The sequence below is a fragment of the Lepisosteus platostomus genome, chromosome 18, assembly GCF_059453375.1.
Source record: "Lepisosteus platostomus isolate fLepPlt1 chromosome 18, fLepPlt1.hap1, whole genome shotgun sequence".
NCBI lineage: Eukaryota > Metazoa > Chordata > Actinopteri > Semionotiformes > Lepisosteidae > Lepisosteus > Lepisosteus platostomus.
Window position 1 is genome coordinate 8,432,295 of NC_142628.1, and position 14,520 is coordinate 8,446,814.

The window sequence follows — 14,520 nt, forward strand, 5'->3', positions numbered from 1 at the left end:
TTTTACTGCCAGCTGTAGTTCAGACAGATCCTTCCAGAAAAAAAGCTCTATCAGTTTGTCCTGCAGTCTCACACAGCTCAATTTGAGCCCTGTCCCAGGGGTCCGAGCACTTGGAGCTATGGAACTGCTCACAGAGCACTGTAACAGACAGTAAGAGGGATGATGTCAGTTTAAATCAGCATGAGCAGAGAACACATTAACATCAACACAGTAATAACCTATCTCTGGAAACACAGAATTAAGTGTACATATGGATCAGTCCTTCTATACGGTGTTTTAGACTTTGAATCTTAACCATGAAAAAGCATTAATAAATTAATTTAAAAAAAACTATGGATCCTTTTCTGAAACATGCTGGATCTGACAAAGAGGTTTTCAGTAAAACTGTAGTTTATATAAAAGCTGAAAAGTATACAACTGTACATATCATAGTGTTTTACTGAACAATATTGTATCAGAGAAAGAAAATAATTTTAATGTAATATTATGAGAATTTATTGGTGTATAGTAATTAACATAGACATTAATAATTTTAGAGCAGCAAGGTGGCAGACTGGTTAGTATTGGAGTGTTGGAGCCCTGGCCTCATTTCTGGACCTGGGGTGCTGTCTGTGTGGAGTTTGTATGTTGTTCCTGTGTTTGTATGGGTTTCGATGGGTGCTCCAGTTTTCTGCCACAGTCCAAAGTCATGCTAGTTGGATACTTGGTTTCTGGGAAAATTGGCCCTGGGTGTGAGTGTGTGAGTGTCTGTGTCTCCCCTGCAATCGACTGGCCTCCTGTCCAGGGTGTAGCCTGCCTTGTCCACCTTCCTTGCCAAGATTGACTCTGGCTGCCCTGTGACCCTGCATTGGAAGAAGCAATTAGAAAAAGGATTTGTTTTTATTTGGTGGACCATGGCCGCAACAGATATATACAGATATATATACATTAATAATTAATGGGTCTTCATATAAAAAAGGCTGGTGTAGATGACAACCAAAGTTTTCAAAGGATAGGATTGGCTCTTGATGTTTTTGACTACATTGGTTAAAAAATTACCTTTTACTATGAATTCTCTGAATCCTATAATGAATTTGCTTTCTAAATGGGTTTCCCATGGTAGTTACAAAATATTTAGCCAAACTAGGTCCTGATTCTCTTGTATCTTCAAAGTTTTCATGGTAGATTTTGAAAAGAAAAATGTTGTATCAGGAAGCACAAAGGAATGACTGCAGACAGAAATAGTGTAACATATTCCCTAGCAAGATTCTGATTTAGTATGAGCAGACAGGAACATTTAACATCACAGCAGTGCTAATCTGACCAACAAAATTATTGGTCCTCTTTCAGCTTTAGAATTAAGATCATGCTGAGATGGAGATATGAGTCGGCCACACTGAATAATCTCTACACAAGGATCTTCAGTGTATTTCTAAATTTACTGGAGAAAATGTCAGCATTTGATTAGTAAAACACCACATCATTTTGTGTATACAGTACACAGCGTAGCTACAGTTTGCATTTTGTCATTGTGTATCAACCACTACACACCACAATATTCAAAACTCACATCACCATCTGCCATTTATTTGTTTTAAACCTTTTAAACAAAATGGATTTCAAAGAGGCTAATGGATATCAGAACGCATGCAGCACAGATGTACCAGCAGTACAACAAGTCAGAGAACATGTATATTTAAGATCTTTTACATTGGATTGTTGTTTCATATCTCACCATGCTGAGCATATTCTGTTCACAGTAACGTCTTACGTTGCTAACTGTTCACTTCATAGGTTTAACACAGAATAAATTAGATATACAGTAGTTGTGGAAGAGATTGTAATAATTCAGAGAAAATGTAAATAAGCTTAAAGTTCTCCTTTTTGACAAACTGCCATCTTCATTTAGACATATGAATTTGTTTTAAAAATGTATTGCTTTGTATGTAGTTAAAATGTAATTAAATGTAAAATGTCAAAAAAAATTGTTTTTGGAGAGATGGAAAGAAAAGAAATTGCTCAAGCCAGAAAATGTGTCAGCTCTCAAAATATTGAACCATTTAAATAGCATGGTACAAACTGACTGAATTAGTGGAAAATTAAATTTAAATATCCCAGAACATCAGACCACAAGTCCTGTTATGTGTTATTATAATCACAAATGCAATAAATTAAACTACCGCCACTATGTACTCTTGAAACAGTTTAAATTACCTTTAAAATTTGACTTATTCCAGTAAGAGGGTTGGATTGGATTAGTGCTGCATGAGAAAACTGCTTGAATTTGTAATCTCAGTAGTGAAGCGAAGATATTATATATGGTGGCCGTATATAAGGGTGAGACTGTAATATGAACATTTCCTCTGGTTTTATTTTATTTTTAGAGTGGTACTCAAACAAATGCTATTGTGTTCTGAAGAGGTGCTCACTAATTTAACAGATGGTGTAGGATGTGAAAAGGCATCTTCTACTTCTTGTTAGTTCTGAGCTGACAGGTAAGAAAAGGGCAAGAGCTAACAACACTGTCCACTAGCTTTCTATGGGATTATATCCCTGTAAATTATGAAACATAAGTGCAGCTATTCATCCTGTGAAACACATTTGCCTTTCAACAGAGCATACTGAAATTATTATGTTCTTATGAAATGTATTTAGACTGTTAATATACTGTACATAGGATATACAGGTACTTGGAATTCCCCTCGAGTTATTTCCTTGCAAAGTCAGTGCACAAGAGGATGGTATTGTACATTTAAATGCTTTATTCCTCTTCTATGTTATACATAAAGGGCTTTTTAGTAACTGCAGTACTATGCTGTTTCCATGGAAACATTTAAAAGTGTCACATTTTTCATCTTCCTGTGGAATTATTGCATTCCCCTGATATATTACTTTACTGGCCTTCCCAGAAAAGTAAAAAATATATCTGAGAAGAGGACAGAGTTTTAAATCTGGAGCAATTACCTATAATCCTTGCTCAGCAGCTCAGCATTAGCCTTAAGATAATACTTAAAATACCAAGGTAATATACTATGACAATGCAACTGAATACAAGAGACTTACATTTGTGTAACAGCAACATAAGTATCTGAGACCAGAGACAGTGTGTGTGTTTGGTACTATGTCTAATATTCACCTATGTAATTAAATTATCTTTTAAGATTCCCCCTCACTTCATTGATGGTGTTAATCATTTGTGTTGCAAATGGAACAATATTTCAATATTATGAATTTTCCCACAGCTTTCAGTCTTTCAAACTCTAAGGTATTGTGAAGACACCTGGAAGTTGCTAAATTATTATATCCTTTTGTTCAGTTACAGAGATAAATTGAATTATTTATGCAAAATATGGCACAAACAAACAGGTAATTGATTAAGACGAAAAGCGCAACTTGTGTGTTGAAAACTTTTATCTTTACTTGCTGTCGGTAGCAATAACAAAGGATTTATCCATAAATTGTGTGCCCATAAATGGAAATTAATTTACCGGAGATTTTGTACAGATTAACCAAAACGGTCCTGTCTTTGTCTCTACATCTCAGCTCAGGGTTAGGTACATTATTTAAACGTATTTCAAACTTGGAGGCTGGCGAAATTAATTATTGAAAAAAACGTTCCACCTCAGCGAACGGCAAGTAAAATATTAAAAGCGCTGCGTCTTTTGGGTCGGCCAGGTACACCCTTTAAAATAGCTCACTGTGTATATCTGCACAGGTGTGGTACAGTTCACGGATTCCATTCCTTCCGAAACAGGTCTTGAAAATAATGGAAGCTTTAGAAAGCAAAGATCAAAGATCGCTTTAAAAACAACTGGGGATAAAATAATTATTAGTTCAGGTGGGTACCTGCGTCAGCATGCGTAGGCTTTAAAGGATTATGTTGGGTTTTTTTTAATATCCAGGTCGATTAAATCTAGTAATGGGAAATAACTTAATGACCTCTTTACGTAGGAGAGTAGCGTCAACAGCCTTTGGTATCCTTGCACAGATTTTTTTCACTCAATAACTGCACCACGTCTTAATTAGCAGCACCTTGTATTACACGCGCTCCTCACCGGGTAAGCACAACACTAGCTATTAAATTAATGCTCCATTTCGGGACAACGTCTCGTTCAGAAAGCCTGATAGATTGGATGTAGTGTGAGCACATTTTAACATAACATCAAAAAAAACATTTTTGTGAAAGCTGTATGATCACTACCGAAAAAAAGAAAAAAAATCAAAAATATTTTTCAGTCGGGGCATTACAAATACATTCATTCATGCTGTATGCCGGATGGCTGATACATTTAAATCAGACAGCCGCTTTGCGGTAATGATGCATTTCTTTCACGTTGCGTTTTTTACTATCGCTCCTTATGTCGCCTTGCTTTTCTGAGGTTGTTTGCTTTTGGAACATAACAGACCATTTGATGCTTGAAAATATCGTCATCAGGGGTACAGTCTGTCGGGAGGTTACGTCCCCCACCCCAAGCCTAAAGAAGATTTGTACACCTCCCCCCATAATCCGGTGATGATGACACAGTGCTTTCTATCGGTATCTTTCCTAGGAAAGACGGCAAGCCAGCGGAGGCGTCAAGATGACTGAGGTACGCCTCCTCTTCCTCACAGAAACAAGTGTGTCCAAACGTGCCCGTCTCGCCTCTCTTCCTACCTGCACAGTCCTTAGTGAATCACTGCTACAGTAACAGGTAGCAGCAGAGGAGCTAGGTTGGGTTGGTAGCTGGTCCAGCGTATTAGCCTTGTTTCTGGTTTACCTGAATGCACTCATCTTCGTAAAAAATATAAAGGTGACCGTTTTTGTTCAAAGAAAGGATAGTTTGTCTGCTCTTGTGTTGCACTGTAATCTACATCTATGACTAAGCAAGCAGTCAGAATGAGAAGGATATCGGAGTACCTTGCAGCAAAGGATCAATGCAGTGCAATCAGATAACCTGCATCTGTGATGCATAGTATTTGGTCTTGCTGTTATTAAAAGCTCTTACACTAATTGCCCTTTGTGTTAGCAGTAGTCATATCCAATTAGAAGTGTGTATCATTTTATAGAGTGAAAGTTTTACATATTCATTTTAAAAATACATTTTAAGATTCAGTTTTCAAAATCCAAACAGAAGGAACTCCGGGATGAAAAATAACCACTTTACGGACACGGCGTCAATCAGTCTCGAAAAATATGGTTTCAAATAATGTTAACTTTTAAATAATGTGATTTAAATTTTGAAGTACATTGGTAAGAGGGATAAAATAAGAGTTGCCGTATGACAATAGTGCCATCTGCCGCTTGGAAACAATATAGTAAAACTCAGGCATTGAAACGGGAGCCTATCCCGTAATTTAGGGGGTACGCTAGTCTGAACCCCAGTATACTGTACACGTCATCCATCCAATTTCAGTAATAGCTTAGTATTAAATATTAAATACAATATTTCTTTACAGTGCCGTTCTTAATGTCACCACAGACTTAAAGAAGAAATCCAGAAAACTGCAAATTCAAAAATGTATTTATTTTTTTCACATATGATAACGTGTTTACGTCAACCAAACTTTCAATGCACCCGCCTCCTTCGCTTCCTCGATTTAATTACGACCGTCATCACTTCAGATGAACAAATGAGTGCCGGAATGACGAAGGAACTTTAAATTCGACGCAGTCGAAGTACGGGGAACACTATAATAGCTGCACAGGACGGTCGTCACGCAATTTCTTCCCTAGTAGTTTTAATCTTGAAAATCGCTGTGAACGCAGTGCGTTTTGGAACATGATTCAGAATGCTTGCAGAAGCTTTGTTTTCATAGCATTCAGGCGACAAAATATCTGGAGTTTCACGCCCTCGGTCCCCGGTGTCAGGCGCCTCCAGGTTTCTGTCGCCAGATTATCCGAGGACGGAGTGAAGGACAAGGAACACAAACAGAGCTTCGATACCTCACTGTTGAAATTTTTAGTTTGCCCCTTGTCTAAGAAACCGCTGCGGTGAGAACTCGGTTTTTAATATTCATAGCATGTTTTAATTGAGCCAACACCCTTTTATAATGCAGATTTTATATGCTGTGCCAAATCGCTACATTGCTGCAACGTCTTAATCTAGAGTCAGTATTTCGACCTGTTGTGATGGCAGTATTAAAGCGGTTATCGCATTTGCAAATGTATTCGCATTCACGATTGTTGCAAAAGAATATTGGCGTAACTGAACAGCTTTTTTACCAGTGTCTTAAAGTCTTTATTTTCCCAGATACGACGAGAAGACCAACGAACTGATAAACGAGGAGCTCGGAATATCTTATCCCATAATTGACGGTATACCGAACTTGATACCCCAGGACGCCAGGATGATTGGCAGAGACTCGCAGAAGAAAGAGCAACCGCAAGAATAATTTTTGAACAACCTTTCCTTAAGATTTTAAATCGGCGACAAATTTTCATTTTTCACAATGGTATTTTCTCTGTCCACCGTGACGGTGCTGGTTCCAATTATCTCTCTGTGTGGACTCTTTTACTCGGCGAGTGTCGATGAGAACTTCCCACAGGGATGCACCAACACCAGCAGTTTGTGTTTCTATAGTCTCTTGCTCCCAGTAACCATACCAGTGTACGTGTTCTTTCATCTCTGGAAGTGGATGGGAATCAAGCTTTTCAGACATAATTAAATGCCTTGCTGTACGTGCCTTAGACGTTGTTTCAAAAGTAATTAAAGACAGAAAATAATTCGAGTTTTAGGCATGTAGATTTCTTAAACATGGTTTACCAGTGTATATGATCATTCAGTTTTACTATTTGACATCAAGTACACCACAAGAACAATAAAAAATTCTGTCCACAAAAATGAAATCTAGTAACTTTTATTCATATAAGAATTCAATATTATTGCAGAGGTGTCTAAACATTGTCAGTAGAAATCCATAGAAAATGAAGTAGAATTGTGTAAGAGAACATCAAGTTTAACAGATCAACACATAGATAAACGTGAAAACTGCAAGTGTTTACAGGTCTATTTATAAAAAGCTTATTACAGATATTTACTATTTTGAGCATATGGAATAAGTATCAACTGGAATTTATATTAACATTCCATGTCAATGCAGAGAAATTGAGAACATTAATATAAAAATAATACAAATTATTCAGTGAATATTAATGAAAGTGTTACATATTGATATCTAAAGTTTAAATGCAACAATCAACTGTAATAGGGTATGAGTTGAGCTAAAATACATTTGTTACTAGAATACTTTTTTATTTAACCATACTTGCTTGTATCTTAACTCTTAAAAATGCTGTACCTTAACACAGTAGGAACATCTTTTCCACTTTCTAAGCAAAAAAACTTCAAAAGCATTCTGAACTGACTTTTAATTTCATATTGGTCTTTGTATCATTTACATTTTTTCTGATTTGCCATATCCAATTTCATTAGGGGAGAGAGCGGTTTGGGGGAGTCACCCTCTCCTTTAAGCCTGAAGAAAAAAGACTCATTGAGCTGCGTTTGAATATATTTTCCGTCCTCGCATCTGCGAAACTGAGAGATACCAAATTTATTTCGAATCTGATTTTCTTTTGAAATGTTGCATGTTACCCTGTGAGCCAAAGAGCAATCTTTTGGAAGAGAGGAGTCATTTTTCGAAGACATGCTCACCTCATTGTTTCTTTCTATAATGTGGCCCGGCATACTGACTGGGGTCAGTGTTGCCCTGGTTCTGTTGGGCAGACTCAAATCAACTGCTTGGTCTGAACACTTAATCTCTCTGCATGGGTTGTAAAATTTAAAAGAAGCAGTAAACTCGCTAGAGCTGAAGAAATCATGGGTCTGTGTGGCTTTCTCAGCTGTTGGCTTCACAGGTATTCCAGATGGCAGGAAAGATGAAAACTCTACTTCGGTGTGCTGACCATTCTTGGCATCTCCTGGGTTTGTAGCTCCACAGGCACTGTCTTCACTTGAGGTTTCCACTGTCAGGAAAGTCCTCTGAGTTAGGAAAAGTTCCTGGCTGTTGAAAGTTTCTGCTGTTTCTTGTGCAGAGTCGGGTCGATGTTTTTTTTTTCTCCTTGGGCCTAGCACATTCACTTTGTGTTTAGAATTTAAAGAGTCTTTATCAATAGCAAGCTTTAAAGACGGTAATGGTTCTGTGCCGCTCCAGTTGTCTGAGGATTCCCCTTGCATTTCTCCTACTTGCCCTTCTGCGTTTTTCTTTTGTGCAGATACACCTTCAAATGCTAAGGACTCCACACCAACGTTTTTACTGGGAAATGTTCCGGTATCCAGTGATACATTCTTAGGAAACTTTACAGCTCTGTCATTCTCTTGTCCACTGGAGTGAGTCTTTTCATATGTCGGATAACTTACGATGCTATACCCCTGTTCTTGCTCAGACTGAGTGATTCTGGTATTGTCACAGGCCACACTGCTCCTCCTAAGTGTAAGGTTTTCTTTACTACTGTCCTGGTTGGAACTATCTGAATTGTACTTTTTCTTCTTTGGTTTCTTAAAATAACTATTCACAGGAAGCAACAGAGAGGAGTCTTGATTTTTAGTTAGCTTGACTTTCTTGGTTTCTGTCTGCATCTCACTGCCTCTGTCAAGGTTACTTCTTTTGGACTTCTTTTTCTTAATTTTTAGCGAGCTGATTTTTCTCGCTTCACCGATGGGATGTGCTACAGGACAAAAGTCATCTCTAAGCTCTGTTTGGTGTTTCTTCTCTTTTCTACGGCTTTTGGATTTCTTTGATTTCTTAGACTTTTTGCTTTTTTTAATCTCATCTAAAGTGCCAAATAGTGATGTAGTTGAATTAAAATCTTCCAAGTCTTCACTCAAGGGTTTGTTCGAACACATCTAAAATTATACATGCATAATAATATATAAACATTGAATAAATGTTTTGCAATCCATGCATCTGACCTATCAAATTAAAAACTATTTTGCTTTCATTTGATTAAGTACAATTTGTTTTTCAAAACAATTTTAGGTATTTAATGCCTTTGTAAAACTCACAGTTTTATTCATCATGGTAGTAATTATAGAAAACGTAATATTGTTCATTTTATGCAAACTAATATAGATGATGTAAAATACACATTAAAAACATATAAACATGCCTTTAACATATAAACACAGCTTTAACTGTGATGGTGTCTTTTTGTTAAATGAAACAAAATGACAAACAATAACCATTACATTAATACTTACCAGATATTTCACACACTCTTTTTTATCTTTCACAGCTGGTGTGCTGCACACATTTTTTTTCTTCTTTAGCATTTTTGATATCCAGGGAACTGATAATCTGTAAATATAATGAAATTTCCCCTAAGAAACAGAAAAGTAGTTTTTCATCTTAAAAAAATTAATTATACTGCATCTTATAAATCAGATATAAAGTACAGTATTTCCTATCTTAAACTCTTAAATACCAACAACAAATCTAGAAAACTGCAGACTCACCTGTCCTCAAGTACTGGGGTTTGGTCACCCTGGCACTCACGGTTTTCTTTTGAATAGTTTTCTATTTAATTGGGGGAAAAAAGACAATGGTACAAATCACACAATGTTGTTTTTCCTTTATTGCAGAATTTATAGCAGTGGCCCAGCAAAATCTAGGCCGTAAATCCTGAAATCGTTAAACTACCATGATACAGTATATATTAAAATGCAAAGTTAAAAGATAAATTAAGTATTAAAATATATTTCGTTTCGCCTATTTTTACACCCTGCCTTTTAGGACAATATTTTAATAGGAATTTCCAGTTTCACAAGAAAGCATAGTTTTATCGTTTGTACATGCAGTGAATTAAAACAAGATTTCATTTTAGGATGTGTAATTTTTATTGTCATCATCCGGAGTTGTAACCGCTAAAATACAACACTGCTTTTACCTAGTATTTACCATATCTAAATGTACTGTATCGATAAAATAATACGCGAAAAAGATCAGGTATCCATGAAAGAATCAGGTAACATACTGTAGGCCCATCATGTTTTCAAGTCTAGTGGTTACATAAGGTTTTAAGTCATTTCCTTCAGATTATAATATGTATTTCCGTGCAGTATTCCAGAATGTCTTTTCAAATCGTAATTACTCGCATTAAACTTCACCCCAAAATACAAAAAATATAACTAAAATAGCATCTGATGTGACAACTACAGCATACGAACATGCAGGAGTATGTGACCTATGTATCTCATTTAATAGGCACTGATTAATAACCAAAAAGAAAAACGAATATATATTCATACCAGTTACATTCCAATCTGACAATCACATTTATACGATATATATTGATTATGTATTCTAATTTTGAATAGAGCTACCTCCCCATGAGTCACCTCAACAGTAACTAAAATATAGTAATATGATATTACGGGCTAAAACTACTGACTAATTAACATATTTGATTTGAAAAGATGATTTTACCTTGCTCTTTTGACACCACCTAATTTATTTTCTTAAGTCCCGCCTGTGGACTTTGCATTTTTCGAAAAGCGCCGATGCGCCTTTTTTACCCATATTTATACGAACACGATACCCTTTCTAGCCAATGAACTGATGTTTAATTTATTAAATAGTACGGTGGGACCATAAAATAAACGTATAAAAAAATAACATACAGACAGGAAAGGTTCTGTCAAAAAGTTTCTTTATTTGTTTCACTGACCAAAAATTACGCGCTAAATTTACATATTTCGCCAGTTCAATAGATTAGCAATAGCAAACTGTGAGAAGGGTTGCAAGGACATTTTAAAATAACGGTTTATTGAACGAAGACTATTTTGTGTTTCATCTAACATTTATTTTTTTACCACTTTCGTAATGAATTGAAATTGGAATATTGGACTTTAAAAGGCAAGTAACATTTTGAATTTGGATGCCACAGGAGCGTTACGTGTTTAAACTTGTTTCAATGAATTCCTGATTAAAAAAGAGAACTCACAGGTGGCAGCAGCTTGACATGGTTGAAAGAAGTCAGGTGAGTCATAAATTTACTTTCCATATTCTTGTTAATAAATCATTGTAATTGTATTATATAGTTAACATTTAAAGTGGCACAGAGGGAAAGTTCTGTTCCAGACGTTTCAGGCCTTCTAAAATACAGTGAAAGTTTTTTTTATTTGATTACATAAACCATAAATTTATTTAAATACAAGGAATTCATTAAATAATCATACCAACAATGCAACTGAGAGCTCAGGAGAAGTTGAAAACTGAAAGACACTAGTGTTTAGTCTAATTATATAATTAAGACACCATGCCCCAGGAATTAATTTGAGACATTTTGCCTCACAGTCAGCTTCATAACAATTATTTAAAAATCTTGTCTGAGTGAGGACTATGGTCCTGCTATTGCATTGTAATTAAACTTTACATTTGCTTTACATTAATGGTTATTCTACTTGCATCAGCAGTAGTGGCTTGTCTCCAGAGCTGTAAATATAACAAGAGCTGGGTGTACAAGATATATTTTATAGGCCTGTTTGATTTAATATGCACTCTATAAACAGTTTACTGTACGTCTTTGAAGTAAAATTACAGCAGCAGTCTCAAACTCTGTCCCTTGAACGCATTGTGTCTTTTCGGTTAAACCAGTTATCAAAACATATGGTGTTGTCAAGTCCTTTTAGTTCTCAGACTCCTTATTTGTGAAACTCCATACAGACTGACTGTAGGGATCTGTGGTCTTCTTTAAGTGACAACTCAAGGTGCGTTTTTTATAGTACCTCAAGAACAAATCCTTTCCTAATATATCGCACTGTAGTTTGATCAGTGCTGTTTTATTAGCATGAATGGTATTAGATCCCTTTCCACAAAAAAATAGTTTAAATTGTAATTTTACTTGGTGAATAATTTTAAATAGCTTAAATAGTGTTAAAATGACAGGAGTGAAATCATTCATTTTTAATGTATAAATGAAAGAAATCTGTGGACAAAATGAGCAAGGCCTTCAGCCTTTAAACGATGACCTCTCTGATGGCAAGAGACAGTGATTTGGTATTTAACCTTTCTGTACCCGTTCAGTTTTATGAATCACTGGAGTCCGGCTCACATCAGCTCCTCTGCTGATCTTCACTTTGAATTGCTTGCTGTGGCAGTTTGCTCCAAAGGAAATGCCTTCTCAGAATTTAAGGGAAAAGACCTTTCATTGGTTTTTTTTTAGTGTGGAAAAACAGTAGAGGATTTAGTTTAACAATTAATGTCACAGATTAATTCTTGCTTTAAAGAGGGCAAATTCTTTACAATTTACTTTGGGAATATTTCTGGTTTTTGAAATTGCTTTTCCTGATTTCCCTTTTCCTTCTTTTTCTTTTGACATTTTGAGTTTTCAGAATACTGATAAAAAATAACAAGATACTTTGAAACAGAGAAACTAAATATCTTTTATAAAATACATAAAATTGGATAGCCCATGGAATCTTTTATTATTAATAGATTGTATTAATTTATTAGAGATATATTTTATATTCTAGATAGATTTTCAGAGTCATTTTACTCTAATCTACTTTTCCCCTGTACTTATTTCTCATGCCTGTATCTAGTCACAAGGTGAGAAAAATATTCATGTTTAATGATAGTAAGGTTATACACTTAAAGTCTAAGGAAACACCACCAATGATGCATTTAGTGCATTATTTTCTTTATATAGTAAGCAGTGATTCACATATAATTCAGACTCAGTTTCCCTCTGTGGGTACTCTTAGAACTTAAAGACTGATTTATATGTCAGTGAAACATTTGTAGTTTTTGAAAATTCACTGTTTTTTAGCATTTTTAACTATAATTAAAGCTGATAAAGGCATAATGAGTATGGTCTTGTAAATTTGTAGGAAATTACACAGCTGTAAAAGAGGGGAGGGACAGCTGTGCTTTGTCATTGTAAGTGCCTCATTGTGAGGCATACAAAATCTTTCACTAGGGCAGTCCCAGGAATCCGCACACACAAAGACATACAATGGTAGAGTAGGCTTTTTTGCAGAGTTTTGAAGACCTACAATGGGAAAACTTCAACTACAGACACCCTCCCCCCATGACTGCTATCACACCACATTCACCCCAAATCATCATGCAACCTCTTTATATACTGGACCAAACACTGATTAAACCCAAAATGAGAATGTTTATTTTTATGCCACTACCTATAATTCTGGGCCAGCAGCCATATCACACTGCAGCTCACAACTGGCAACCCACTGAAGCTAAGCAGGTGTGAGCCTCGGGGGAAGAATTAATAGTATTATCATTTAATCAGTTGTCTAGTTACTGTACCTCCCAGTGAGACAATCTAAAGTCCTGTTGTCCCTTTGGTGGCCTCTAGTGGCGTGTCAGCTGCTACTCCAGTCACTTCATAGGCCTTGCCTGTCAAACTTATCCAAGGCTTTGGAACAGTGAAACACTGTGTAAAAATAGTCCCAAGTATTGCTTGACATATTAGGTTTTCATATGAATTGTAAGTAAAAGTTTGATATAGACCCAGTCTGTTCAATTAAGTTATGATTTATATACTGGATAGGCAATATTATTGTTGTGAGCTGTACTACTGTATATCAGTAGGTTTCAAACAGAGATTTAAATGGTACATCAGTTAGACACTTTTTATCAGTCATTAAAATGTGGAGTCATTAGTTAGGGGAATCTAATCACATGTAATAATGATGTAACGGTCAATCACAGCTCATTGTAATAAAAATGATGGAATGTTTTATTCCGTAACTATGACTAGTCCTTTGAGTTGCATGCATACCAAAAAACAATATTAAGACAAAATGAATTTAAAGTTAGGAGAAAGGTATAGTTCATTGTAAACATCTCTATATCTGCTTTTAATGCAACATAGAGATAGAAGTGTTTTAAGCACTGTTAATGTTTAATTCTCTTAATGAAGTGTGTATAATAAAGCTTCCATTTTAGTTTTTGTGTACCTGACTAACTTTTTATCCATTAAGTTACAATAGTTGAGCTAATTTAAAAATTTTGGGGAGGTTATTATTTTATGAAATTGCTTTTAGGACAGGCCCTTTGTCCATTGAAATGAATAAAAAGTATAGAATGTTATTTGAATGTCGAGTTTTCTATTATCCTTACTTGCTGTTATAAGGTTTCTTCACTATTTAAGTCAGTAAAAAATGGTTTGTAGTTTTGTGGTCTGGCTTTGTAAAGATTAAGTCCACATTTGATTTTTCATTCTTGATAAATTAAGTGTATCATAAACGTGCAAAACAATCTCTTGTTTTTTTATTTTTAATGTGTGTAACAGTGTTTTTTAATTCCTTACATTTATCATTTAAATTATATAATTGGATTCATAATTTGTATACATATTTAAGACTGGGAATAATCTGATGTGCTGAGCTACAGAAGACTGAATGAAGTGATAGCATCCTCAGGATATATACAGATTCCTTATTTTGGTTCTGAAAGGACACAACTCAACAACTTTTGTTCAGTTTGTAAAAACTGCCAGCACCATTAGAAAGTAGATTTTTCCATACTTTCAAAAATACTTTTCAATAGACAGCAACCCATGATTAGACACTTTGTTTAGTTTCTATGGCAATTATGAAG

General features: G+C 35.5%; 3 protein-coding genes across 3 annotated transcripts; 2 read left to right on the plus strand and 1 right to left on the minus strand.

Annotated features, from left to right (window-relative positions):
• The first annotated feature begins 5,627 nt into the window (after positions 1 to 5,627).
• pyurf (PIGY upstream open reading frame) lies at positions 5,628 to 6,369 on the plus strand. Its single transcript, XM_088611440.1, has 2 exons — positions 5,628 to 5,950; positions 6,210 to 6,369. Exons 1-2 carry the CDS (start codon positions 5,739 to 5,741, stop codon positions 6,349 to 6,351), a joined length of 354 nt encoding a protein of 117 aa, XP_088467566.1. The 5' UTR covers positions 5,628 to 5,738; the 3' UTR covers positions 6,352 to 6,369.
• Positions 6,370 to 6,408: 39 nt separating this feature from the next.
• On the plus strand, positions 6,409 to 6,805 carry LOC148645592 (phosphatidylinositol N-acetylglucosaminyltransferase subunit Y). The gene has a single exon (XM_088611441.1). The coding sequence runs from the start codon at positions 6,409 to 6,411 to the stop codon at positions 6,622 to 6,624; it is 216 nt and encodes a 71-aa protein (XP_088467567.1). The 3' UTR covers positions 6,625 to 6,805.
• Positions 6,806 to 7,060: 255 nt separating this feature from the next.
• Positions 7,061 to 10,590, minus strand: LOC148645593 (uncharacterized). The gene is made up of 4 exons (XM_088611439.1): positions 10,381 to 10,590; positions 9,411 to 9,471; positions 9,156 to 9,252; positions 7,061 to 8,801 (listed from the first exon to the last, which is right to left on the minus strand). Exons 3-4 carry the CDS (start codon positions 9,225 to 9,227, stop codon positions 7,350 to 7,352), a joined length of 1,524 nt encoding a protein of 507 aa, XP_088467565.1. The 5' UTR covers positions 9,228 to 9,252; positions 9,411 to 9,471; positions 10,381 to 10,590; the 3' UTR covers positions 7,061 to 7,349.
• Between the last annotated feature and the right edge of the window lie 3,930 nt (positions 10,591 to 14,520).